This window comes from Bombus impatiens, unplaced genomic scaffold, assembly GCF_000188095.3.
Source record: "Bombus impatiens unplaced genomic scaffold, BIMP_2.2 scf_0106, whole genome shotgun sequence".
NCBI lineage: Eukaryota > Metazoa > Arthropoda > Insecta > Hymenoptera > Apidae > Bombus > Bombus impatiens.
This window is the reverse complement of record NT_176525.1, coordinates 321,491-349,254: the sequence shown is the minus strand read 5'-3', so window position 1 is coordinate 349,254 and position 27,764 is coordinate 321,491. Positions and strand designations below refer to the sequence as shown.

Here is a 27,764-nt window from a genome sequence, read left to right as displayed (position 1 = left end):
GAATTTAATCAAAGGAAAACTACGATAAACGATATCGATTAACAAAAATAAACTTCCAGTAGTACATAATAAACGTTCAAACGTTTTAATCTCTGCTGCGCTATTTTCTTCGTTTCTTTGGAGCCGGAAAAATTTTATAAATATTTTAATGTTAATTTTACCTTTAAATTAACCTTTTTTTCTCTTAATGGTATTACACTTTTATTATATTCACTTTATAGTACATTTTAAGTAACATTTAAAACGTAGTCAACCTTTAACGAGTGAAAACTTTCATGAAACGTTCACAGTTTGTTCAAAAGTTTTTCAATTTCATCCAAGTACTATAACGAGGAATTTTCTACTATCAGGAACACCGACAAGTTTTGTAGCCCTTCGCGAGAAGAATAATCGAAAGTAGAAGAAACCTCGTTTACGGAGACCATGTTCGAAGAATATTCGAAACGCTGACAAACTGGCAGAACTCATTCGCGATACTTTACCAATCATTGGACGATTAACAATTCAACATTTAGAAAGAGAAAGGGAGACCGTGAGAAGCATAGAAAAATCGATAAACACCAATGACATTTATTTAGGGATTTAATTTTGTATACCCACGCGCTGTACACCGTTTCACTTCTTTCCCAGTTCTCCATACGACTTTCTCGTCTAAGACACGATAATTCTCTTTTTAAAAATTTATCTAAACGTACGTTGTTTCGATAATGATACGTTTCCCCGTGAGTACAGAGGAAATAAGGAGGAGTAAACGATTCTTTCTTTGTCTGTGACGCGGTCTCGAAGCTCGTTAATGCATATCTTTAGCGAGTTTCCTTTTCTTTCGACGCCAAAACAAAGATATTCTTGAGACTTTTCCTCCTTTATCAGCGTTGGTACGTATTAATATCGTTTACGTAAGAAATAATGTACGTAAAATTACGCTAAATATATTGTATATATATATTTCGTGTATTATATGTATATATGTATAGTCATTTACTCTCGCTTTGCTAAAATTGGCACTTGAATTTTCTGCTTTTTTCTTTCATTCTTAAGCTTTGAACAAATCAAAAGAGAGAGAGAGAGAGAGAGGGAGAGAGAGAGAGAGAGAGAGAGACGAAAAGTTGGAGCAGGCGTCATAATTGATAGAATTTATATATAGTGGTCGAAAACTTTGATTTACGAGAACCTCGACTCCTACTCTTTCCTTATTTCGCGTTAAATATCACTCAATGACACTTACATGGTAAGACACTACGTATATGATTCCGAGGATCAGCGATAAAGCGTGAATCATCGAATCGCGATTTTCCGTCGGTTCAACGATCCGAATGTGATTATTCTGTCGTGGCAAAGATTACTAGAGAAACTAACCGAAAAGGGGAACAGAAAGAGATACGTACTAACCATACTTTACGTACGTAATTCGTAGAAAACGGTATGAAAACAGACATACAAGTACATATAGGCGAATACGATTATCCGATAACACCGAGTAGAGAGTGCTTCGCAACGGAATGAAAAGAAGGCACTATGCTCGTTCGAGGACGAATGAAACACAATGGAAAGAAAGTGTTCGAACTCGGTGAAATCTAACAATATCGAATAACAATGAATATTTAGAAAAAAAGTGGAGGATAAGAAAAAAAAGGAAATAAAGAGAAAGAAAATGACAAAGTGAAAGCGAAATACTGATCTAAATGTCAATTATATTTATTAACTTCGAAGGCATGTATTGGTCATACGATCGTTCCTCCTAAACATACTCGACGATATTAAAACGCGTTCTTAGGAATCGCACACGGTGAACGCATATGCATGAAGCTTAATCGAATGTTCTCTATCGAATATGTTGAGGGATCAAATCTGATACAACGTAAAGGAAATAAAGAGAAATAAAATGCAGGAATAGTAATAATAACGAAAATTTTCAAAATGTTTGCTTCACGTTCGAAGCTCTGGCAATGAAACCGATAACGGAGCTATCGGCAATCGGAACTAATCGTTACGAGTTATCAAATGCATTGTTAAGAGCACTTACATTCGCAAAGACGTTACTTTCTGTACAAATACTACTTGTTCCGACAGTTTTGTCGTTCGTTCAAACGTTTACACGATCCTGAAAATGCTGATCATGGGACAAGTTCGGTATTATGGTTCCATTCTTCTCTGACAGATACTCTGTTCACGTTTCACCCATCTCTCATTAAGTATTTCAGTCCGTCGAATATACGTATACCGACTCGCTTGTTAGAAACGCGGCGCAAATTAGAAACGCGTTTATTGCAGGGTTTACTTAAGTTGCACTTGAATTTTTAGGTATTTCCTTTACGCGCCGAGTTTCTTCTAGTTCAGTCTCTTTAGTGCATTCTATTTTCTGCCTCTATCGATTCGTCCATTAGATAATGGACTGCTCTCACGTGTACTATCATCGTTGCAATGTCTGAATGATCGGTGGATATTTTACACTCTTGATCGATACTATTTGTACATGCGTTAGATTAAAAGAACGTGGGATTTTGCGAAAAATTGTACATACATAAGGTTAATCGAAATTAAACGAAAAAATCATTGGAAAATCTTAAATAATACGATACTTATTTATAAGTAATTAATAATTCGAATCTTTCATTTCTTGGATTATTCGTCCATTACAGCATTATTTTAAATTTAACAACAGCATTCCAAAATTTATTATTTATAATAAAGGAATGGTCTGAAAATATCCTTACGTATAGTTTCTTTTGTTTAATAATCAATGCGCGAATATAATACAAAAAGGAAAGTCGGAATATTCATAATCTAGATACAAACTTTTTACTGAACCATCGTACACCGAAGTTCCCAAGTTATGTATGGCACAGTATGACAGTGTTGAAAAAAACACGCCGGGAGCTTCTTTTCTCTCTTTTCTTCTTTTTTTTTTCTTTCTCTTTTCTTTTGCGCGTTATGCAAATACCTGTTGAATTTTATAATTTTGTTCTCTGTTTCTCCGTTATTCGTCGGCTACGCTATAAAAAGCAGTGAAGTGTAAATGAAATGAGAGTGAAAAGAAACGCATAAATTAATTATTTTATAATTTTTATTACATTTTTTTCTTTTTGTAAATGCAAAGGGAAAAAATGAGCAAAAATAAGATTCCCTATCATTTATATCTACAAATGAACCGATCGTAGTTCAAATCGAATCACAACGACATATATTAACGAGTTCCCGTACCTTTTAGTTACATCCATATATACTTCGATATTAATGTCCTTACAATCCTCGAATTATCTCCATGAACACACACACGATAGATTCTGTAATCGTATATATGTATAATATTAATTAATTAATTTATTTATTTTTTATTTATTTATTTAATTTATTTGCTTATTCGTTTATTTACTTATATGTATATTTTTATATATAAAAATAGGTTAAATTATTTTATTCTAAACAGGCTCTTTCCGTGTTGTTTTGCATTTTATAAATTCGTTGCAATCAGTAGAAAATACTTGTCAACACTGTGCCATTCATATTCTAGCAGCGCTCAGTTATCTCTCTTTTCTCATAACGAGACATCATCTAACATTTCAAAATTATCATTCATTATTCTCGTTTTCCTTTTTCTCCTCGACCGCATCAAACGCATTTTTTAAATCAAGGTTTCTAGAGATTTGGGTTATAATATATTTAGTAACTTTACTTTACTTTATATTTAGTACTTTCCTGTCATTAATTCTGCCACTCAACCTAAATATAGTACGTAAAAGGAGCGAAACACATTGCACAGAGAGTTTTAAGAGCAGCAAACAAAGAATCTCTATAAAATGGGAAACAAAAAAGTCAAAACTTTTTTTTTTCTCCTTGCTTGAAAATATTTTTAGTCGATAGAAACAATATTTTACATTACTAATAAATTTAAGCTAATACAATGAAATCTTGCGACTCGTTCATACAAGTTCAAACATAATTAATTATTCTACAATGTACTAAAAGACTACGATAAAAGTATGTCTTTTTGAAAATACAACAACTAAATTAAGTTACTAAGGCACAAAGACCTTTAACACATAGAATTCTAATCGTTTATATGCAATTTATTTGCATTTTCTTTAAAATTATTGGCGATCAAAAACACCGAGCGGTGTTCGTCAACGAATAAATCAATAGCATATTTAATTGGTTAAAAAAAAAAAAAAAAGAGAACTAGACGCGCAAGATACGATGCACGATAATATTTCAATAAAACTAAAATACAGACTTTCCTTTTCGTTCAACAGAAACTTAATTTTACTTTTCATTATTAATATTTTCATTTTCAGAAAAAAGGAATCTTATTAACTAAATGACTTTCGATCAATTGGATATTAATAAATTTCAAATTAAATTTCTACGAAGCTAAATAAATATGTACAATGCAAAAAAGAAACGACTTGTATTACATTTAAAAGAATTAACGAAACAACATATTAAACGAGTAAATTTTTTTAATTGATTTTATATAGATATGCAATATATCAGAAAAAGCTGCTATAAAATGATTTAAACATTAAAACTTGTAACGTAAAATGTTTACAAATTAACATCTTTTTTTATACTTTAGAATAATTAACTATGTGAAAGAGAAAAGTCGAAATACGTATCTTGTAAGAGTGTAAAGTTATGTACACTAATATTTAAAAACTTTTTAGGTATTATATTTCATTCATACAAACGACGATATATGCGCAATATACCGAATTAGTACGAGCCAAGTTCCCTTCCTCTTTATCACCGTCTTTCACTTTCTTCACCTCCTATCACAAAACACTTACAAATAACTGCAAATGTTTACTTAATGTGAAACAAAGCAAGTGTGAAGTAGAAAGACACACGCCTTATATACAAATCGTCTTAAAGAAAAAAAAAAAAAAAAGAGACAAAAGAATGAGAATGAAAGGGGATACGTTTAAAATTACTATGCAAGATTCTTTCATCGTATTTATGCGTTTAAAATGATATCATAGTAAACAGACAAAAGGATATTAGAAACATTAACATCATAAACTTTCGTTACATATTCAATGGAAAATTGAAATTGGCTTGATATATGTAATATCTTTCTTTGATACCTTCGTTCAGTAACTGCAGGTTCTCCAACGAAGGTTTCGAATTGTATCTATCTTTCTAACTATCCGAACAATAATAGTAGTAATAGCATCAATAATTATATTAATAGTATCTGTCATAATAATAATAATAATAATAATAATAATAATTATACGAAGAAGGTATTCATTCGTACGTATAATAAATTGGCGTATACTGTACAACGCACTGTATATTATATTTATCGCTGACGACGATTAATTATTACTATATGATACTTGTTCGTTTTTAATATTTCGATCTTACCGTTTTTCTTCTTATTTCATTTATAATTTACTTTTACTCTTTTTGGGGTGGGGGGGATTTTTAATTTGCCGTTTGTTAAATATTTTTTATTTCATATCGGTGATGGCTCCGCACCATCTGCCTTTCAATGACTAACAACAGTTATGAAATCGTATAAAACGGATGTATCCTAGCATAACGATACACACAACTGGAATCACTACGAGCGATCGCGTGATTTGGAAGGAACGAAGCCAGTTTTATACTTCGTATCATTCTCATTTCCCTAAACTTTAGTCCTGCTTGTTTTGTGGATATCTGAAGCGCAAAGTGCGGCCATAGCTAACCGCACGTGATTGGTTTATTTATTTTCTTATATCACTTTATGGCAGATAATTCTAAGAAGAGTGCTTAACGTATTCTCATCCTTCCTCTCTTTTGTTTTAGTACGTTCATTTTTTTTTTTTTTCGTTTTAATTGTTATAAGATAGATTCCCAAGTTATGTCATTCTTTTGCCTATTAAGTCAAGTTACACCGACCGAGACCCTGATATAAGAAATGGGCCGTATGGTGAAGGAACAAAAAAGAGAACGAGGAGGTAACAAAGAATCGTCCTAACCTTACGATGCATATAACATAGTCTCTCTCTCTTAGCGGAAAAAGTTAAGGATTCCCTTTGTTCTTTCTCTAACAAGACAAATGAGAACAAAGAAATAAGATGAAAAGAAAGACACAAAAAAAAAAAGATAATCAGAAATGGAGGAACAAAGAGAACAAAAAAGAAAGAAAGAAAGAAAATGGCGAGCAGCAGATCATATATACGATTCGCGGCAGCTCGTGGACAGTCTCTGTGCTAGCCTCCTTTCCTTTTCCCTTCCGACGGAAAAAGAAACGCAGTGTCCTCAGGACGTGGCACGTGATAAGCCATTTACTACCTTTTGGACCCTGTTCTCGCATTCGCATTGTCGATCTTTTCTTTTTGTTTTTAATCTAATGTTAAATTGGACGACACACCTGGAAGTGCGCACCTGGACATGCGCACGGTAAGTAACTTATTATATAGAGTTAATTACTTTTTTCTCAATTATCTTCTTTCTTCGCTTTTTCCCTATTCTTCTTCTTCCTATCTTCCATTGGAGGACAGAGTTCTTTCTTCTCAAGAAAAAACGTTTCTGTGCTCTTTCAGTTCACGCATAATATCTAGTTCTCCGCGAATGCCCTTTTTCCTCATTGTTCTCTCTCTCTCTTTCTCTCTCTCTCTCTCTCCCTCCTCGGATGGACTCTGGCTTTTTCTTCTTTTATTTTCATTATTCTTATACTTCTTCTTTCCCTTCAAATTGTACCGATTGTCGTTAAAAAGATCCTTTATCAATCTGGTTACCATTGGTCGAAGTAGCACGCAAGCGTATCCCGATGATCGCTCACGATCACACAACGTAAGTCGAAGAGATCATCACAGTCGCGCGCACAAATCAGTTACAGAAGAGAGATCCTCGACTTACACGCAAATTTTTTCAACAACAGCATTGAAGGTTCTTCGTGATGTGCGAGTTTATATATAAATATATATATATATACATATATATATATAATATATATATATATATCTATAATATATATCCTATCTATCTATATATATATATAGATATATATATATATATATCCTCGCAACCCCGGTTCAGAGAGTACTTGACTTTGTTTTCGGCGATACAACTCAGGAACCATGTGGACCGTTTTAGATCAGCCTTGGAACATGCCGAGAAAATGCAAATTCTTCGACACTGAAGATAATAGCATACCGACAACCGAAAAAAGGTAGAGAGTAAAAAGCGGCCTTTTCAGTTTGTGTCAGTAGTGCAAACTATCCATTTCCTTCATGTCGTTGCTACCATCTACGTTGCTGCTGCTAGTCACCATGCCACCACAGTTCTGCGTATCATATTCCAATACCAGCCGCTTGATGTGGCTTAGCTTTTCATGCAAGTAATGAAAACGGCATTTCGTTTCCTTATGCTTAGGATTGCTTTTGGTTTCGTTATACTCATCGAAAATTTGCTGCCTTATTTCCTGTAAAACATAAAACAGATATAAATAAATAATTGTTAGATCTTCCATTGTAACAATGCTTCTTGCGATACAGTATCATTGTGTCTTGTATATTATTTACATGCGATACGGTACCTGATATTCTTCCCAATTGCCTGAAGCTTCTTCTTGTTTCAAACGATCTTGAAGCTGTACAAATCGTTTAGATACTTTCGCCACTTGAGTATGTAGCCTTCGATATTCTTCATAATCTGCATTAAATTCTGCCTTATAACGTCTTCTCTGTTCCGTACTGCTTATTGTCGTATAATACCTGTAAGAAATTCGAGCGTAAGTACACCGATGTATATTTTGCTTAGTAAGATCCAAATTAAGATTCACAACTGCAGAAAACTGCACTGCTTTATCTCCATTATCGTAACATATGAATGTAAGGCTGTATATTATAGAGAAAGAATAAATAATTAATATCAAGACAACTATGGAGCCACGATGACGAGTCTTTCTCTAGATCACAAAGCGTGCAGATCGTGTTATTTTGTTTTTTTTTTTTACAATAAATAGATATCCATATTAATGAGCGCTACAACATATGGTAATTAACAATAACGGAGACAAAATCGTAGGAAGAATCTTACTGGTTATTCTATTAAATTTTATTAATTTCGAAGATACTCACGTGAGGTAGTCCGGATACTCCGATGATTTAGGACTCTCCTCTAAGTGAAGACTGTCAGGATTATGTTCGGTGGTGTCATAGTTAGGTACGATTAACTCGTTATACGAGTTAGCAGCTGTTCCGTTATTCTTCTTTCTGGGGTCACGATCCCTGTCGCCAACGCGTCCCCTATCGTTCCTGTCGCTTCTATCTCTCCTGTCGGCGAGTATTCCATTCGAACTACCACTATAACTACCTGCACTACCACCGTCACTCGCGGCACTCGGCATCGAACGAGCCACGCAATCCACAGCCGTACCGGCACTCTCTTCGGCACCAAGCGTTGCAGTCTTTCCATGATGATGACGACTGCTGCTCAAAGAATTATTATGAGCTACACTACTATGGCCAGTGGTCGCGTTGTTAGCGACATTGCTCGCAGACGTTCCGGTGTTCCCGTCCCGATGACCGTGCTGCTGGTTGGTCTCTTCACTATCACTGGTTGGCGTCAAGCACGCTTTTCCATGGCCATAGCTGCCACCTCGTAGCACATCACTGTTCGCTGTTCTTTCGGGTCGATAATCGCCACGACGATCACGCTGATGCTGCCGTTGATCCCAGCCGTCAATTACACCACCGTTGTTACCACCACTGCCACCATTCGCACTACTACCACCGGCTGCACTGGAAACGACACTAACACTGTTACTATTTCCACCACTACCAGCCGTCCTTCCATTCTCCCCGACGTTCGACGATCCAGAATTCAATTCTGACTTCCTATAATGCGATATCCGTGGTCTTTTTGTCGGTAATCCATCATTACCCTGATAATATCCTGGTCGCTTGTTGCCCAACAACGAGGGCGGAGGTGCTGTGATCGCAGGCGGTGAACCTGGATGAGTGGAATTAGGAGATTGTCCGCTGCCTGTAATCATAATCGATAATGTACATTCAATATGTTATTCTGTATTTTATCTGGATTATTGTTAACGCGTTAGCATGTATGAATAGATTGTTGGAACAATTCTTCGAAATTATTGTCAATACTATGGTAACATTTTAGATTTAAAGCTTCTACGACGATGGATGGATGCTATGACTTGGTTTTTCAAAAGAAACTGTCGCAGGTGTATTCTGAGGAAGTGGACTGCGATATTCAGAGAAACGTAGGCGTGAAAGTGCTACTCATCATACGATTGTCTCTCAAAACACAAAATCATGACGCTATAGCAATAAATAGCAATTTTGGTCGGAAAAATACGATTCACAGGAACTTTCGGTGTGAAAAGATTAATATGCTAATGGATTAATACACTGCATAATATTTACATAGATTTAAATTTTTATGAAAACAAGAAATGCAATGAAATCCAAACACAGACTTGCGTCATTCTCTAAATATTAAAATTAACTTTGAATATTTTTTATATTTTTTATCCTGTATATCTTTACACATTCAAATTTCCCAATAACATTAAAATTAAGTTGTATTAGTTATAATCATATTACTGCATTAAGTTCATGTTAAGTAACCATTGTTTTCTGTTTAAATCATATTATAATAAATAACTTAGTAGAGATCAAACACCAAACAGAGAGTGTGTAAGATTTCTACTATACTGTAAACAATGTCTACTCATCTATATGTATACAAACAATGTATACTGTAAACAATGTCTACTCATTGATATGTATACAAACAATGTATACTGTAAACAATGTCTACTCATCGATATGTATACAAACAATGTATACTGTAAACAATGTCTACGCATCTATATGTATACAAACAATGTAGACTGTAAACAATGTCTACCCATCTATATGTATACAAACAATGTATACTGTAAACAATGTCTATGCATCTATATGTATACAAACAATGTATACTGTAAACAATGTATATAATGTAAACAATGTATATGTAAACAATGTATACTCATCTAAGTCTACTCATTGATATAAAAGAAGACCATTATATGTTATTGTTCGAGTACGTTTGGAAAAATATTTTTGTCGATTTGCCAATTTCATCGTCATTAGCTTTAAATCTTTTAACAAGTGAATAAAAGTATCTATGTACTGACAATTGTTCCCGAATGAATGTGAAATATAATTAGACTTTCATGTTGCTCTGTCGCAATGAATATTCGGCGAGATGAAGATTTAATCCGTGAAAATGTATCGTACCGCTGGATCCATCGCTAGAACCAGGAGGCGTTAGATTTTGAGGTTTTCTTCTTTTCAACATGGTCTTTTCCTGTTCTGTATAATAAGGCCAATCTTCTAGCACATCATTCCAGACGTATCTATGCAGATGATACGTGTTATCCCTCATGAAAGCTACTTGTTTCAGAATCATCGGCATGGCGGTACGTTCTCGATCTTTGATGCCCTCTGAAAATAAGATATCGATTAATTAATTTGCGCCAAAAATTTGATGGATAATCTTAAGTTTGTATTTTTCGTTTATATTTTTACCTCTGTTTATACGATCATACAACTCTGGCTTTTTGTATGGCCTCAAAGCAAGAAGATGGATAAGCCTTTCCCTGTAAACAGAAAACAAAATATTCGTTAGAACTAATGGATACTTAGATGATTATTTAGACTTTTATCTTAAGCTACTTATCTTACAAACTTTACTTTGTTTTCGTTCTTTTATCGAACTTTTACGACCGTATTTCTAAATGAAGAACACACGGACAGAATATAATAAACAGTCTTGAAATGCACAAAATATTTATGATAGAATTTAGAATTATTACTAAAACTATTTAATTCGACGGTCGAATAAAACAGTAAAAATATTGTTACTACAACATGATATACATTCTTGTTATTGTTTACAAAATTTCATAGACTTATCGCGTATTTTTAAAAGACCTGTACCAGTTGCAGCAAACAAATTGTTTTCTCTGCAAGTGTTTTTGCTACCAAGCGATATCAAAATAAAGGGAATAACGTCATGTCCTTGCGTGCTCCTCAAATATTTTTAATTTTCTTAAATCTTTCTTGTTTCGTTCTCTGTTTTATCGTTATGAAAGTAAACGATGATTACACGTTCTTCAAGGTACGATTATACGGTCTAATCGAAACTTACTTGAGTGGCCTACGCATGATCTCAGAGACTTTCTTCTCCGGTTGATTTCGAGCTGCTGGTTGATTATTGACAGTGGCCTTGTAAGAGGAAGACAGTCTAGGCTGACTAACGGAAGTTGGAATGCTCGTCGATTCCCGATACCTCGAATTCAATGGTGATGGAGATGGTATAGTTCTTCCGGTAGTTTTCACCTTTACTTTGCGCCCGATGTCCGGCCCATTTGGCTTGATAACTCTGGTGCTGGTGGAAAATAAAACGAAGAACGATAAGGGGCATGCTGATAAATATTACTACTATTTTTAATATTATATTATACGATATTAGCGAGTAAGTGATGTTTTTTTATACGAGAATAATATATAAGAATATGGTATACGAGATTATTTACAATCTTAGAATTTGTTATTATAACTCGCAATGTTTCAAAGCATTGTTGTTAAGAGACGAAGAAGATCGAAAGGAATAAATGAAAGTATGGTCTTTCGTTATTTTCGAAATGATACACGATATAACTTACGTTCCGATAGTTCTACCTTACTTTCCCATAATTTGCATGATTTACCAAGTTGATAAAATGATTGATAGTCCCCTACATCGCGAATAAACTAGTTCCCCGGTACATTAAATATTCATAATAGAAAGTACTATATACGAAACTATGCAAGCATAACCGTCTACGGTTGTTAAACGAAAGAGAAGAAAAATAATGGTCGTAAAATGCCCACGTTTTTCCACTGTCATTTCCAGTTTGAAATCATTACGACGTTAATAGCGCGTCCCTGCTGTATATCGATGGTCCTGAAAAACCTTTTGCAGCAGTGATTAGGTACCATAGTAATATCGTACCGTCATCTTAATATACAGAGTGAAGAATTTTTCTATGACAGAGGAAAGTGATTGATCAATGAAATATTCAAGGAACGTTTTATAGTTGGCATGTAGCTATTTCAGAACGTTTCATTTAACAGACTTCTATTTAATAAAACAGCTTATTTCGTGCGTATGACGTGTTTGATATAAATCTAAGCTCATAGAATTTACAAAAAAATCGGTATCTCTATATTTACAAGAATTATTCATTATACGAGAGTCTTATTTTGGCAAAAAAGAACTGCTAGTATTCAACGTTCGAATAAATTACTGAATACTCCCGGTGAAAGTTATCCGCGTTGGGGACCAAATACTTTTTCTTAATAAAAATTAATGATTTATATACGGCACTGCTATAATATCCCTTCGCACACCGGGTATCCCGATGACCCACCAGAAACTCCGAATCATTTTTACTATGGGCTGCCAGTTACTCCGAGACTACTTACAATCGTACTTAGAATGTCGCCACGGCAACGACAACGGAGCTGTTCATTTCATTTAGAATATCACCACGGCGGCGATAACGGATTTGTTAGTTTCATTTATAATGTCGCCACGATAGCGACAACGGAGTGTAAAGACATATTAATCGCAATTATAATCTCCGCGAATATACAGAAGTATACAGAAAATAAACAGATTCTCATTTTTTTTTTTTTTTGTTCATTGTCGTTACTAAGAAATGCACGCGTATCGTCTCTTATACTAACGAAATAATCTCAAGGGCGAGGGAGGTGGAAAAAATTGGCAAACGCATATATGCGTCCATAGGGATCAAAGGGTTAATTCAAGCTACGTATGTATAGCACAGCTATGATTCTATTATTCTCTGTGACATTTACATTTTCAGTGTTTAGTATCTTAGATTGTTTTGCATTTTTATTATCATATTTTTTACTTTAAAGGATAGAATCCACCGTATTGGAAGATCTAATTGCAAGTAGTTCGCATAATATAATCAGCATAAATTGCTTCGTATAATATGATCGGTATAAACGACTGGAATATTTTACCGTATATCGTATCAGTTAACGAGATCATTTCTATCTCTTAACGTCGACACCTAACCAACCCACGCTTGACGTCAGTAGACAAGGTTCTGGTTGACGCCACTTTCCCACCTAATGTCCAGCTCTAATCTACAGGAATCGTCTTTCCGCGAGGAAAGTGATTAATCGATTTTCCTTTCTGACGCAAGCCATCATCGGGAAAACCCATTATCAGCTTTGCTCTTAAACGCGGAATTATGTAACCGGCGCTACCACTAGACAACTATAGAGAATGCAACTGGTCCAAACAATGCAATGCTTCGGATTATTCTTTTTTCTTTTCCCCTTTTCTACGTTCCTACGATGGGATTTTATTTATCAGAATTTCATCTATCGGAGCCAAATTTTATTTATTATTTTTATTATTTTAGTTACTCTTAAACGGCTATTTCTATACCTACAAAATTTAAAGCTAATAAAAGTAATCGAATTAATTGCAGCGAAGTGGATTTTACTTCTTGCATATGTGAATATACAAAAACGATGCGACATATTGATGAATGGGAAATTAAATATACAGAGTGGTTGGTAACTGGTGGTACAAGCGGAAAGGGGGTGATTCTACGTTAAAAAACAAGTCGAAAATATAGAATACAAATTTTTTTAATTTTTCCATCGAGACAACGATCTACAGTGAGATCCGTTATAACGTACCGCACGCGTACCGAGCGAAAATTCAAAGTCGATTTTCTCGATAACAAAGCCTCGAACGAAAAATTTGTATTCTATATTTTCGACCTCTTTTTTCGCGTAGAATCATCCCCTTTCCGCTTGTACCAACCACCCTGTATATTAGGACATTTTTGTATTCGAAATGAATCTTCCCTCTATCGTTTAAATATACTGACAAGAAGAATCATTAAAATAGAAATCCACTATTCGCAATATCTTGTTACACGACTCGTTTATGTAAACCGTGTATCACACAGTATATCCATGTACGTAATAAGTTTCATCCACAGCGACAGATACCAAAGATTTCGGACCTAAGTCGCACTTGCGAGGCTTTTTTAACCTTGACCGTTACGCTGTTAAACAAATTAACTAATCTGCCTGCACGATATCCATCCATTGTCTTACAATCCCAATGATCTTTTCTTTTTCGTTCTTTGGTTACATCTTACACGATAATGTCTCTTGTAAAATGAAGATTGGCTTATGTAACTCTACCATTCTCGCTACTTCCCTCCTCGTTCTCTGTAATTATCAACGAACATCGTGTAAACGATAACGAATAAACTAAACTGATATCGAATTCAATTCGAGAATCGTACGAATTGTCATGAACGATGGATCTAGAAATAACGTGATTTGGAACGAGGGTCGACTTACTTAGCAAGGTGAAGTGCATACGAATATGACACAGAAACCACTCGAAAAATAGAACGAGCAAGCATATAAAGGAATGGAACCGTGCACGAACTCGATAACGAACTCATGGAAGAAAAATCGACCTCCATGCAGGATCGATGAAGTCGAGCCTTCGACGTCCGTATCTTTTCAAGGGGTGACTTACCATTTGTTCTTGTTATTCTCTTCGGCAACGGCCATCCGATGCCTGGTTGTCTCGTACACATCGTCATTCGCTTGTATTCGCATTTTACACGGCAATGCGCCAAGACTCTCCAGATTCCTGCACAGGAAAAATGGAACACCATAAAGAGACCGATAAGTCGCTAGAACGAGTCTCGACGCCGTTTTTCTCTTTTCTTTTTTCCGCGCCGTTTCCCGTGTCTTGAAAATGTGCCACGCGTTTGAAAGACGTGCAGTTTCTAGATTCGAGCAGTGGGAATCGATTTGATCCTCCCACGAGCAGATGGTTACACGATGAAATTTAAGATTGGTTTTCCCTCTATATATGATTCTTGCCAAAGTTACAGACCAACTTTATCCACCGAATAGAAAATTTAAGATCGTTTCTTCTCTTGGTAATTTAGAGGATGCGTAATATCTTTCGGAATTAAAAATGAATTTTAGCTTCATGGATTTGATACATTATCCGTCAGGAAATAGATCTTCCTTCGGGATTGTTAGAGATTAGCGTTGGCTCTATGAAGCTGATATATTGTCTGACAGAGATTTAATTTTCTAACTGACAAGATACGGTAAGAATAAAGGTGGTTGAAGACCGATGGAAGGAATAAGAAATATTATCACACCGTTGCAGAGAGTAAATCCGAATTAATTCTTACGCTCTTTCATCTTCGTCTGTCGCTTTATCTGTGGCATGAAGTTCACGAAAGTAAGGCTAATCATACGTTCGAAGGACAGTTTTCAATTATCGAGAAAATGTTTCATTCATGGAACATCGGATCGAACGCGATTATAAACAGATGTATACCCATTTCAATTCCAAGCATTATGGTAACGTTAAATTTAAACCAATTTCAAAATCTCTCTATCAAAATCACACACGTAAATATCGTATATCGATAATTATACGTTATAGGAATATTATAGAAGAAAAATTCTGTCGTATTTATACAATGATCGCGTGTAAGTAACGTGCCCATTAAGTTCTACGACAAAACAGTAACAGTTTGTGGTATGCAACTATGTATTCTGCACGTCACTGACCTCACTAAAGAAATAGACAAACTCGAAGATGGTATCCCGCTGTTGGTAGCCATCCACATGTTATTTAGCAATTAAGCTAGAAAAATTTACCGAATGTCCAGCTGGACAAATTCTAAAGTACAAACTAAATAATAATAAAAAAAAACTATGTATTCTGTTACAGTTTACTATTATTGCGTCCCGTTTTTCCGACAAGGCCACAGATTAGCGTCAGCTGCGATCATTTTACCGACGTCATATACGTATCAAGTCGAAATCCGCGTGAATTATACAGGCTGGTTGGTAACTGGTGGTACGAACGGAAAGGGGATGATTCTACGCGAAAAAAGAAGTCGAAAATATAGAATAAAAATTTTTCGTTCGAGGCTTTGTTTTCGAGAAAATCGACTTTGAATCTTCGCTCGGTTTTGTTCGAGAAAATCGACTTTGAATCTTCGCTCGGTACGCGTGCACTTTATCGCGTCTCGTTATAACGGATCTCACTGTAGATCGTTGTCTCGATTGACGTTTTTTTTTTATTCTATAAATTTTTATTCCATATTTTTTATTCTACATTTTCGACTTCTTTTTTCCGCCTGTACCGCCAGTTACCGTAACCGTAATAATAGAATCGAGAAGAAGGCGATCTCTTTTTTCACGTGAAGCTTCATTTTCGAGAAAATCGAGTTTGAATCTGTTCAGTTCACTCGATCTGGCTAGCTACCCCGTTACTTTTATTTACGTAGATTCAGAAACGATAACAAGGTGATTTTTCCGATTGACTATACATTACATAGATAGTTACTTACTTAGGGCTCGTTTGTTGGATGCACTCGAAACTACCCTGAGGACCCTCGATGTCTTGATTGCCAGACAGGCTAAACGTAAACCCTGTGGATCCATGGTTGGATTGGGTAGGTGGAAAGGAGAGTTGCTGTAATCAGAAAGCCACTGGTTATTCGTGTGCCTTTATTCCGCTAATAAGGTCGTATTAACTTATGAAACAGCTTATGGTGCAGTACTTGGTGTGTAGGTGACACGACCAACCATATAGTATTCTCATGTTCCTATACCAGCGACAGCTATCTATATCTGCCGGTTACATGAAACTGTACAATGTACAAGCATATGTATCTCCACTTACCTATCTATCTGTTTATCTGTCTGTCTAAGCTTTTAAATAAGATCTGTATAAGTAGGATCTAATGTTCCTCGAGGCAACGTTTTATACGTTGGTCCTGTTGTCGTTACTCGCGTTACGCGCTTTAATCTCGTATCGTGTGTTTCGTTTGGTCTCCTTTTATACATCTTTTCCTGTATCTCAATATTGCGCGAAAATTGGGTAATAAACACGTAACGATAGAACGAGGGTGAATTAAGGCGAAACGATTAACTTATTTTCATTTTCTATATTAGATACAAACAGCAGTGGTCCGATCGCTAGAGATCGTGGACTGTTGACGAACAGGTTTCCCAATAATTATCGGAATCAGAGAAATATAACTCTTTTTATGTTTTTATTATGTCATTACGAGAGAATTTTATTGGGATGATTGAGGCGCGTGCGACGAGTCGTGTACCAAACACGACTATATTTGTATTACCTTTCGTGTTAATTCTAGAGGTAAAAATTGACCTGACTGCCAATACTAGCTCACTCGCATTGACTACTTTCCTCGTTTATCCTTGGCGCACGCACAGCGCTCAGAAATATACCTCAACGGATACCATTGTGTTCGTTGGGGTTCGGGAATCTTAACTACCAGTGTTCGTCAGCAGTGGTCATAAAAGTATACTTAAATGCTCAAGAACACGTTCGCAAATAGCAAGGCCAGCGAGGACCGACCATTACACGAACTACGGACTATCAGCGTGACATTATACGAAACTGCGTTACGAAGGAACGCGCTATGCATAGCGTTACTGTATTCCGTAGTAAAGTAATTCCAATATCATCAAGTTATTCGAAAACGGTTATTTCAATATCTTTAATTATACAATCAGGATGTGGATCAAACATAATTTACAGCGAATCACGTATAAGCTATAAATTATATGCGATTAACATCTTTTTCGACGTAACACACGCTACACAAAGCAGCATTCAGATTTTCCACTGAAACACGTTCTCTCGTTACGTAAATTGATGGAATAACGTTGATTAGAAGCACCCTGTCAAATTACACCTAACCATCCACGATTAAGCTCCAGTGGACATCGTTTGGCCGGCTTTTAACGCGGTTCCCGCGCGACCATAATTTCGACAGATAACAAAGGTGCGCTCTGTGCGCGGTATCGGCGTGCTGCGATAATTTCAAGCTCGTTCAGCCTTGCATTCAGTCAGCGCGCGTATGGACGCGTCTATTCGCCAGCTACGAGTAGCGATAAACGTGGCGAAATTGGAACGACACGAACGTAAACGAAGCGGCCGTGGAATTTGGAGAATTAGCGTGTAACGCTAACGATTACGCAGCGATGTGTGTAATTTAACCTCGCTCGGTCCGTATGCATCAATTACGATATCAGAGTGATGGTCGCAACTGACGACGCGTAATTGTCGAACAGCCTATCTTAGATCGTTATCCGTCAATCCGTCCCGATTGATCGCAGAAACGAGCAAGAAAAATTGGTGCCGAGCGCAGTCGTTCACGAAATTGTTTGAATACTTTCAGAAACTTTTTACGCATATATCACGCACGTTACGCGAAACATTCTGAAAATCGATTAGCGCCACAACGAAACGAGACTATGGCAATCGTATTGGTAAAATTCGAAACCAATCTGAAAATGTATGTAGGAGTTACGAATTATTTATTGCCAGTATAAACTTCGCAAGTTATTTGAACAGTATTGTACGTTTAAGGCCACTATTATATTACTATCACGTAGTAATTTTTTGCTAAATATATTTCCGAGATACGTGTTATGACCTCTATACCCTACGTACGTCTTCGAATTGATATAGTCATGATTGGTCGTGTTTCACTCTGGCGTTAATAACGTTTCAAGATGTTTTGTATCACGCGTATAATGTGCCCATAAGAATTTGTTAGGTTAGGTGCTAGCTACAGTAGGTTAGGTTGCGAGCTACAGTATCTTCGAAATTGCGAACGTAAAGTTGAACTTGGTCGATAGGATACATTATAGTAATAGATATAGATAATAATAGTCGAGGTAAGGATTGAAAATGTTGAAGTGGGTCTTACTTCAAGGAAAACTTCATATCTTCTCAAGTGTTCAATTTTCTCAGTCCCCGAAACCACTGAGTATTGTTTAGCACTAAATTAACTCGAAGGGCCTCTCAGCCTCATAGTCTTTTCTAGAAACAAATGGTGCAGCGAGGTACAGAAAGATCAGTTTGTTCGTAATTATACAAATATCTATAGACCCATGGCTTCGGAGCTTTTTTGTAAAGTAACGCATTGTACTAATACTTAAAATTACTTAAATATATTTCTGTTGTACATTCATCCACGCATTTCCTCTCTCTATTCCGAGATTAAACCTCAACAGGAAACAGTTTTGATAATTTCAATTTTAGTCTCTAACGAAATGTTTATTGATTAGCTATGCGTTGTTTTGTTTCATGAATGGTGTCTGCAGTATCGGTAGGTAACGAACACTGTCGGTAATAGATGGTAATTGCATTCATAGAACTAGAGTGTTTATTTTTGCATATGATCACCAACATCGTAAATCTAATTAGAAGCTTCTGTATAACGAAAGCGTTAATGGATAGAACATCAATAAATATTTTGTCTTCGTAACGAATACAAGTTCATTAATTCGTAACGATTAGCAAATTATAATCACATACTACAAGATCACTTTTTGTCCATATATTTATAGGAACTTTCCTTAAGGCAGTGGTAAATATAGTTGGAATATAAGCAGTAATTTAGATTATTCAAAGATTGCTTTTATCAAATGACGATACTATTATCAAAACAGGCCCTCCTTCGTTTACTATCAAATTCCACAAAATTAAAATTCCATTCTCCCATAAAAAATTCCATACATCTGCTACTAAGTGCAGTCTCGCTTGAAGATTTCCCATGTGTCACGAGGTCATCAGACACGCTCATCAATTAACAATCACGTTCCCAGGGTCGATCGAGCATCGTATAGTATCGTCTCGAAGATACCTAAGCTTTTTCGAGATACTGCAACGTATAAAAGTATCGTTCTGACAAAGTACTACGCCAGCACTTCGTGGTTCGACGTCGTTCAGAACGAGATGTTTCGCAATAATATTTTGTCAGTTGCGCGATGACGCGTAAATAACGATCGGCAAAACGGTAGTCGATGAAGAAAAAAATTCCTTTGCTTCGTATCAACGATGAATCGTACGATTAAAATTCGTGTAAACGGGTTGTAGTATAAAAGCGAATAGAGCCGTATAGAGGTTACTGCGGTGAAATTTTGTTTCAGACATGCAGCGGAGGATGCGATGAACATTATCGTATCCGGTGTGCATCGAACGTGGAAATGGCAAATGGCCCGGCACGAAGCCCGTGCAAATCCGTTCGCGGAAACATTTTGACGTTTATGGTAACAGAAGTCTCCTTCGGTACGGGAACAACGTACATACATCGACAACTATCGAGTCTATATCTTGTCGGATTCGTGCTATAAGGACTATTTGCATCGCGATGACGACGACAGAGAGCAGACACATTTGTCCATATTCAGGCCTATGACGAAAACGAGATCAGGAATCCATTCCCCTTTAACCAATACAAATAAATGTAAGCCTAAAGTGGATTTAGTAGAATTCGAATCATTTAAAGGAAAGTATAGAAACTGGAACAACAAGTACAGAACAGTGCCTGTTTTTCGCTATATTGTGCGATAAAGTAAATTGCCTTAACACATTTACGATACGCGATTTAAATATTAATATCAAATTTTGTAGAAGGAATTAGAATGAATTCGGTCTATGATTACTAAAAGAACGAATCTAAATACGCGTTAAATACGTCGATAAGCAAGTTTTAAAGTTGTCCATGTAAATTCAAATTGGACTAGGTATAGAGTTCTTATTTGCATCGCTTTTTACTTTCTATAGTACATTTTTATACCCGATTCATTCACGCGATGTATTCACTACCGCCAGATAAGAAATCCGGTTTCCATGCTTTCGAGAATTAACTTCTCCTCCGTCGGTACATGCAGACGAGAGATCTGCGCAGCTTTTTCCCCGATTGAATTTCATCGAAAGTCAGTCGAGCACGACCGACTATTTCGCAACGTCCATGGTTGTACCTCTGCCCCTGCGCGTCTCCCACTCCTCTACCCCCTACCCAATTTCACCCCTGGCTGTTCCTTTCTCTTCCTCGATTCCTACGAAATCCTTTCTTTTTTTCTCTCGTTGCGCGCGGAACGCCTCTTGACATTTGGAAGTAAATCGGTCAGCGGACCGATTACTTTTCGGATGACGCGTTCAACCTGACAATTAACTCGCAAGTTGAAGGACATAGAAGAGAAACGATCTCTGTCTAGATTCCTCTTTTTTCAGCAAAAACGAAACGACGTTCTATAATCTAGAATCTTTCATTTTTCTTCGATATATTTTAATTTCTCTGTAAGAGAACGTTTATCGTGTTACATAGTAGTGGCAAGTGTATCTCTAATTACGTCCATGACAGAAGAACTATGCACAACGAAGGAGGGCAACCTTCGCGGATGAAATCGTTGGAAGAACGTTTCGTAGATACGAAACTCGAGCGTAAAAGGCTGACCGGTATCACGCATGCGCAGAACGCGAAAACTCGTGCCGAAAATTTAACCAACCAGGCGGATGGTAACCGTTGCGAAACGTTTGTCGGTATGACATGACCGTGCAAGCGAGTTCAAGCGATATTATTCGCTTTCGATAATGTAACCACACCGTCTCGGTTTCCACGATATACTTGTTTATTTTTCTTCTTTCCTTACTCTATATATATCCTTTTTGTCGATTTTCTTTACCCAGCCACCAAAAAACCGGTCCCCGAAGCGATAGCAAATGACGAAACGATTAATGCGTATGTTTACCAAGTATTACGGAATTACGACATTTTCAGTTCACACGACTCGATGCATGTTGATCTTGGAGAGTTCAAAAAAAAGTTTTCGTCGGCCGACTGTCATTCGCTGATATGTTAATGGCGGATGTTTCGAAAGTTAGTAGCGGCAGTGGTTGACTTAATAGAATGATTCTTAGCAAGGTAATTTTATTGTTACGTTTGTAAATGTCGTTTGAGTTTTGAGCAATATGCGATTGATCCTATTATCTCATCTAGCTAACAAATGAAAGTTAATGCGACAGGATGAATCTTGAAGATTTTCAAAATTAGCAGCATGTGCAATGAGACTGAAGTTGTCCAATGTTGACATTTGATGAATCTGGCTTAACAGGAGTAACAACTAGCCGAAGAAATAACGGGAAAAGAAGAAGATCGCCAAAAACTTAAGATACAGAAGATATTTAAAATCAAAATGAAGACAAGAAACAGAAACGTAGGGTACAGGTAGGATACGTGTATGCGTGTACGCATTTTCTAAAACTTCCTAAGTTTAGATTAAAAGAGAGAGCGTCGTAAAACAGGAAATTTCTACAAACAAAAATCTCAAAATAAATAGCTAATTTTTGAAAATCATTTTTTACACAAAGCGGTCTTACGCTGGGCTAATAGTCTCGGGCCCAGTAGACAGAACTCTTTGATCCAGCACTGACTAAAATACATGATTCGTCTTTCTTTGCTTAATTTTTCGAATATTAACCCCGATGGACTTGCGATGCAAATTTGATACGAGAATTTCAAATACAAAATTCAAAAAGGAAATTTGATAAGACACGTAGGTACGTTAAATCGTGGGTCGTCGATCGGATGAAATCGGTATATAAAAAGAAACGAGGTACAGAGAAAATGACGACGCGAGACGAGTGATCGTAATCTTCGAGGAGGAAGGAAACTTCTCTCACGGATATTCACATATCGAGGAGACGAAGGATCCCCCTTCTCTTCTTTCCTCTTAAACGAAAGGTTGAACCGCACGAGAATGCGAATGAAAGTTTCGTGAAGGGAGCAAAGCCGTTCGTTTAAATTTCACTACTCGAAGGACAACCGTCTCGTCGTCTCTTTACTCGTCACGGGATATTTTCTGCGACGAATGTTGATTACAAACATTCTCATATGATTGCTTTATGACAAACAAATGTAGCTATACAAATCGACTTGCATCGCACTTATCTTTTAATCCTTTCTTTTTTAGTCTTCAAATTTACTTTTAACTTTGAGTTTCGTTTTCGAAATTTTTATCTACATGCTGATGCAACATATTGTATAGGCTTATCTTGTAAATATTTATAGAAGATTAAGAGAATACAAAGTTCCGAGATTATTCCATTTCTCTGAAACTCTCAAATATTTGGCACGATGTTGACATTAAAATAGGTATAAGAGTATTAGAAAAAGAAACGCGTAGTATCTTGATTTCTCCTTGTTATTTTAGAATTTTATTTGCTTTCCGAATCGACTGTAACACGAGGCTATTAAATATTCGAATCTCGACAAAGTCCGTTCAAAATTGTTTCAGCGAACAGGTAAAACCGTACACGAAGCTCTACTCCTTGAAATTTGAAATTGAAATGGCGAGTATCACATTTATCGAGGTCTAGGTCGGAAGCCAGGCGTACGTGCAGGCTAGAGTATACGCAAGATACGTGTCGTTGTCGTAGAATTTAAAGTCCAATGAGAAGATAAAAAAAACACGCACGAATACGAAATTCTGCGATAAAATATACAGCAATGTCAAAGCATCAGAAATGATTCCGACCGATTAATTTATTAACGATTATATCACACATTGAGTCAGCGTTAAGAGCCACTCAATGAAATAACGTGCAAAAATCGATCGATATTATTATAAAAGTTGATATTATTATAAAATAAATTATTGCTTTTTACGCTTACAAAAACTGTATTAGAATACATCGCGGCAATTTATTACGTATATAAGATTGTTTATTACAGTATTATAAAATACTTTAATCTCGACGAATTTCATACAATTATAGGATGTAGATGTAAAAATGGATAGCAACGAAAAAAAAAAAATATGAAATTCCTTTTCATGATCGCAATGTAAATTCGATATGTTTAATTAGATAATTAGTCAAAAGATAAAGAAATTGGCAATGAAATACATATTGCGTTAACGCAACTTTTAATGGCATGGATTAAAATTCAATCACTTTTTGAGATTAATCGAATATACCACGCTGTTGTATTCTTCTCTGTGTGTGTGCGTGTGTCAACAAATATTAAATTCCATATTTAAAAGTGCAAGCGTACGAAATGCGCATACTTTCAAAGGAATGAATCCATTTTCCTTTGTACAAATCCCTTTGTACGCGAGAACGACGCTTGTATTCGATGTGGCTGACAAAGAACCGCCTCGAGTGGTCTACGTTATCAGAATCTCGATAAAAAGGCGATAATCGCGGTAGAGATTTCAGAGATCGTAGAAGGAAAAGCCAAGAATCACAGTCTGGATTGCCATAACGTTCTTTTTTTTTTCTTTTTTTTATTTTTTACGACTTTGAATACGACCAAATATAAGGAGAAGCCAAGAGGTTCAAAGCGAAAAGAATTCCGTAAAATTCAGTAGAAACAATCTCACTGTGAGATTAAAGTAAATAAATTAAGTATAATTAAATGGATCACTTTACTAATCGAAAAATAACGACGATAAAAGTAATTTAAAGATTGTAGTAATCTGCTGGATCATCGATCAAGACGTCAGATAAATTGACTAGAAAATGTTATATTGTAATAAAGCATTTACGATATCGTCGAGCGCTGTATAATTTATCCAGTATATTGCATTCGTATGAAAATTGTACGTATATCGTTAGTTTTCTTCAAATAAATCCCGCTCGATATGGCATTTCGCTCTACAACATACAACGTCATAGCACCGTTAAACGATTCGAGCTAAAAGTCGTGTATGTAATCGCGATAAGGTCCTGTTGCAATGCATCTTATTAAAACAGCAGTTATAAATGTACGCTCGAGACACGTGAACACGGCATGCAACTTCGCCAGACAATATTTCGCGCTATGTAAATTGTAGCTTTATTAATGTTGCATTATCATATTTCGTTGCAAATGTATATGCGAATAAGCGGAGTTGAGCTTTCGTATTATACGACAAGTTTGCGATTCGACGGATGGAGACAGATATGACAATTTATCACGGTTTAATTGCATTGCGAGTTGTTACTTTCTTTTCGCTAATTCGAAGATGATACTTTTCGTGCAGGTTTTTCAAAAAGCTGAGAAACTTCAAGTATTCGTTCAGATAAATTCGTTAAGATAGAATTTCCTAAGTTCTACAATTGATACATTAGCTGGAATATTATATACAACGATACTTGTATTAGAATGGAAATTTTGCTTCCTTTTTAATCACAGAGAGAGATTGAACAAGGAGATATCCGTGTTAATAGATTATAGAATAGATATAAATTACAAAAGAGGCAATCCAGATGGTAAATTAATTTGTACTTGTTCTGTTTAGTAATAACTTGAAATATTCAGAAGATGCACAAAGGATACTGGAAATCCTACTATTACAGAAAATTGAGGAAGACTACGAATAAAAGGAACTAATCTCCAGTTCCTAATCTAAGAGGACCGACTGAAATAGTGAAAATGCTACAGTGTGTCTTAACCGATTTTCTGTAGGTCGCTTTTTACTTGGAAACTTCTTTAACCCTAGAATTGAAACTTTAATTTTGATCAAGTTTCATTTCAGTATCTTATATCGTAAATATACAAACGTAATGTATAAGAAAGTAGGAATTCTTCGGACAGAGTCTGCATAGAGTTCATCCAAGGTATTAACGATCCTAACAACGCCAGATGATTTTTCTTCTTTTATCTAAAATCACGTCTAAGCTAAATTCAACGTTTCATAACCAAGATAAAGGAATATAAAAAATTGCCTAACAACGACCATGCGATCGTCCACCTTCTTCGTAAGACTATGGTTTCTGTTATAAACCCAGAGACTAATTTTAAGCGACGTCAGTCAGACCCGATGCACACGAGCGATACGACATCGTCGTGACACGGTCTGCAATTCGCTAGATTTATGGTCGTAGTAATTCAATGCACACAGAAGCGGATAATTCGTGAACGTGATCTGTTCGAAACGTAAGGCTACCGAACGGTATGGTGTCGCCTTTACAAAATCGCAACCGCTTCGCATCGGTTGCATCGAGGCCTTGCGATTCGCGCGATTACCTTTCGATCAGTTTGCCAACTCGCCCACCTATTCGAGCTGCTGGCTTCGAATTATTTTGGTGCTTAAAGCCACGACCAGCCGAGAACAGAATCGTTCAGCAGCCGCATACGCTGCATTCCCTCAAACGTGGAATCGCGCTGTGCGTACGCGGTTTTACCAAATCCCACGATTCACGTTCCACCGCGGCGAATTTTCGTATCGATACGTCAGCTCGAACGAAATCCTCGTGTACTCTATCGTTTCACGCGTGGAAAATCCAGAGAATGTACGAACGCTCGATTGGTATTTCGAGCATCGCGTTCGATTATTCCACTTTGTTTGGCAGCTTTAAATGTTGCACCGAGGATCGTTGATGAGGGACTGTGGTGTCCTCACGGTCGCCTTTCTCTAATTGCCAAGGGGTACATTGTTTTGTTTTATGAGAGGAAAATTTGGAGAATGCTGGAATACTGCATTAGCATGATCGGTATGTGCAATTCGTTTTCCACTATTCTGATTTCTAATGAATCGTACTGCATGTACCGAACGATGGATTGTTTTGTTGGCTGATTTTTTATTGGTAATAGAGCGTTTATTTTACGAAGGATTTGCAAATTTTCGTACAAGCGAGTGTTAATAAAGAAAAATGAAGGAGACGTAACTGTGGAATGCTTGACAGAAAAAGATATGGATCAGACAAAGAGATGAAGACGTAACAAGTTATTATCAACTTTCACAAATTGAAACTATCTTTAGCCGACAAAAATTCAGTGACGTAACTTTAAATAAGAGGTCTTTGTATTAAAAAACTCCGACTAACGGAATTTCGAAAAATAAAAACCGCTTCATAGAAGGAAACGATTAAAGGGACCAAGAGAAGACAAAATTGCTTAACAAAAGAATTTCCACGTTGAAAATAACCGCAAAATAAAAGAAATGATCATGAATGAGAAAATAAAACGAGATAAAAGATAACGTAAAATGTTCGGCACACCGATTACCAAGAAACCACGATCAAACAAGAAGATTAAATCTGAAACGTAAATTCGAGTTAAAGGTATTTAATTACATTCCATACGGTGATGGCCGTTTCGCGTGCGGAGGCCAAAACAGTGCAGTGATCCACTGTTGAACGAAAACTCGTAGGTGGCCGCGTCATCTGTACATTTATAGAGTGGAATCGATCGACAGGAATGTACGTTACAGCGATTGCATCACGTATGCAAAAACGCGGAGGAGATACCAGTCTCTTAGACGCGAATTTAGGGAATTACGTGAAATTGTTTTCCATAAATGATTACTACCATGAAACGTTTAATATTTTCGTGTGATATCGATGTAACTCGATAACCTGACCACCTAAAACCACATGGCAACACATCCGAGGAAAAAGGAAGTTTTTAATTCTTTTTAGCAAAAATTAATCGACTCTAAACAAAGATCAAACAATCGAGCTGCGAAGGAAATTCTACGTTGCAAAACACGTTGAAAATTTAAAGAAAATACGTATACGTAGATCGGAAGATTTCGCAGCGAGCAAGTGAAGAAACATAGTTTCCAAAAGATCTGAACCTGAACGCGTCTGTCCCTGTAACTTGGTCAGGAATTTGAATTCCGATAAACCATTTTAGCGGAATTTCTATGGGCTATAGAGAGTCATACGAAACAGTAGAATAATATTCTAAGACTATAAGAAAATTAAAAAGAGAGAGTTGGAATTTTTGAAACAGTCAGGCTGGTGGTACCCCGTCAAAATGTCTTTCGGCGTTTAACGACGCATCGCATCGCATTCGTGAATGATACCTCGCTTTCGAGCGAATAAATGACGATGAAGCAGCAAGCAGTCGTCGACGACGC

At 36.4% G+C, this 27,764-nt stretch overlaps 1 protein-coding gene across 1 annotated transcript in view; it reads right to left on the bottom strand.

Moving 5' to 3' along the window:
- Positions 1–6,976: 6,976 nt before the first annotated feature.
- Positions 6,977–27,764, bottom strand: part of LOC100742334 (RNA polymerase II elongation factor Ell) — a 148,240-nt gene continuing 127,452 nt past the window's right edge. The window contains exons 3-10 of the mRNA XM_012380689.3: positions 16,442–16,566; positions 14,593–14,709; positions 11,155–11,394; positions 10,533–10,603; positions 10,242–10,448; positions 8,070–8,976; positions 7,526–7,703; positions 6,977–7,411 (exon numbers count right to left, since the gene is read on the bottom strand). Of these exons, the coding sequence (XP_012236112.1) occupies positions 7,193–7,411; positions 7,526–7,703; positions 8,070–8,976; positions 10,242–10,448; positions 10,533–10,603; positions 11,155–11,394; positions 14,593–14,709; positions 16,442–16,566 (2,064 nt within the window). The 3' untranslated portion in view covers positions 6,977–7,192. The remainder of the gene's footprint in view (positions 7,412–7,525; positions 7,704–8,069; positions 8,977–10,241; positions 10,449–10,532; positions 10,604–11,154; positions 11,395–14,592; positions 14,710–16,441; positions 16,567–27,764) is intronic.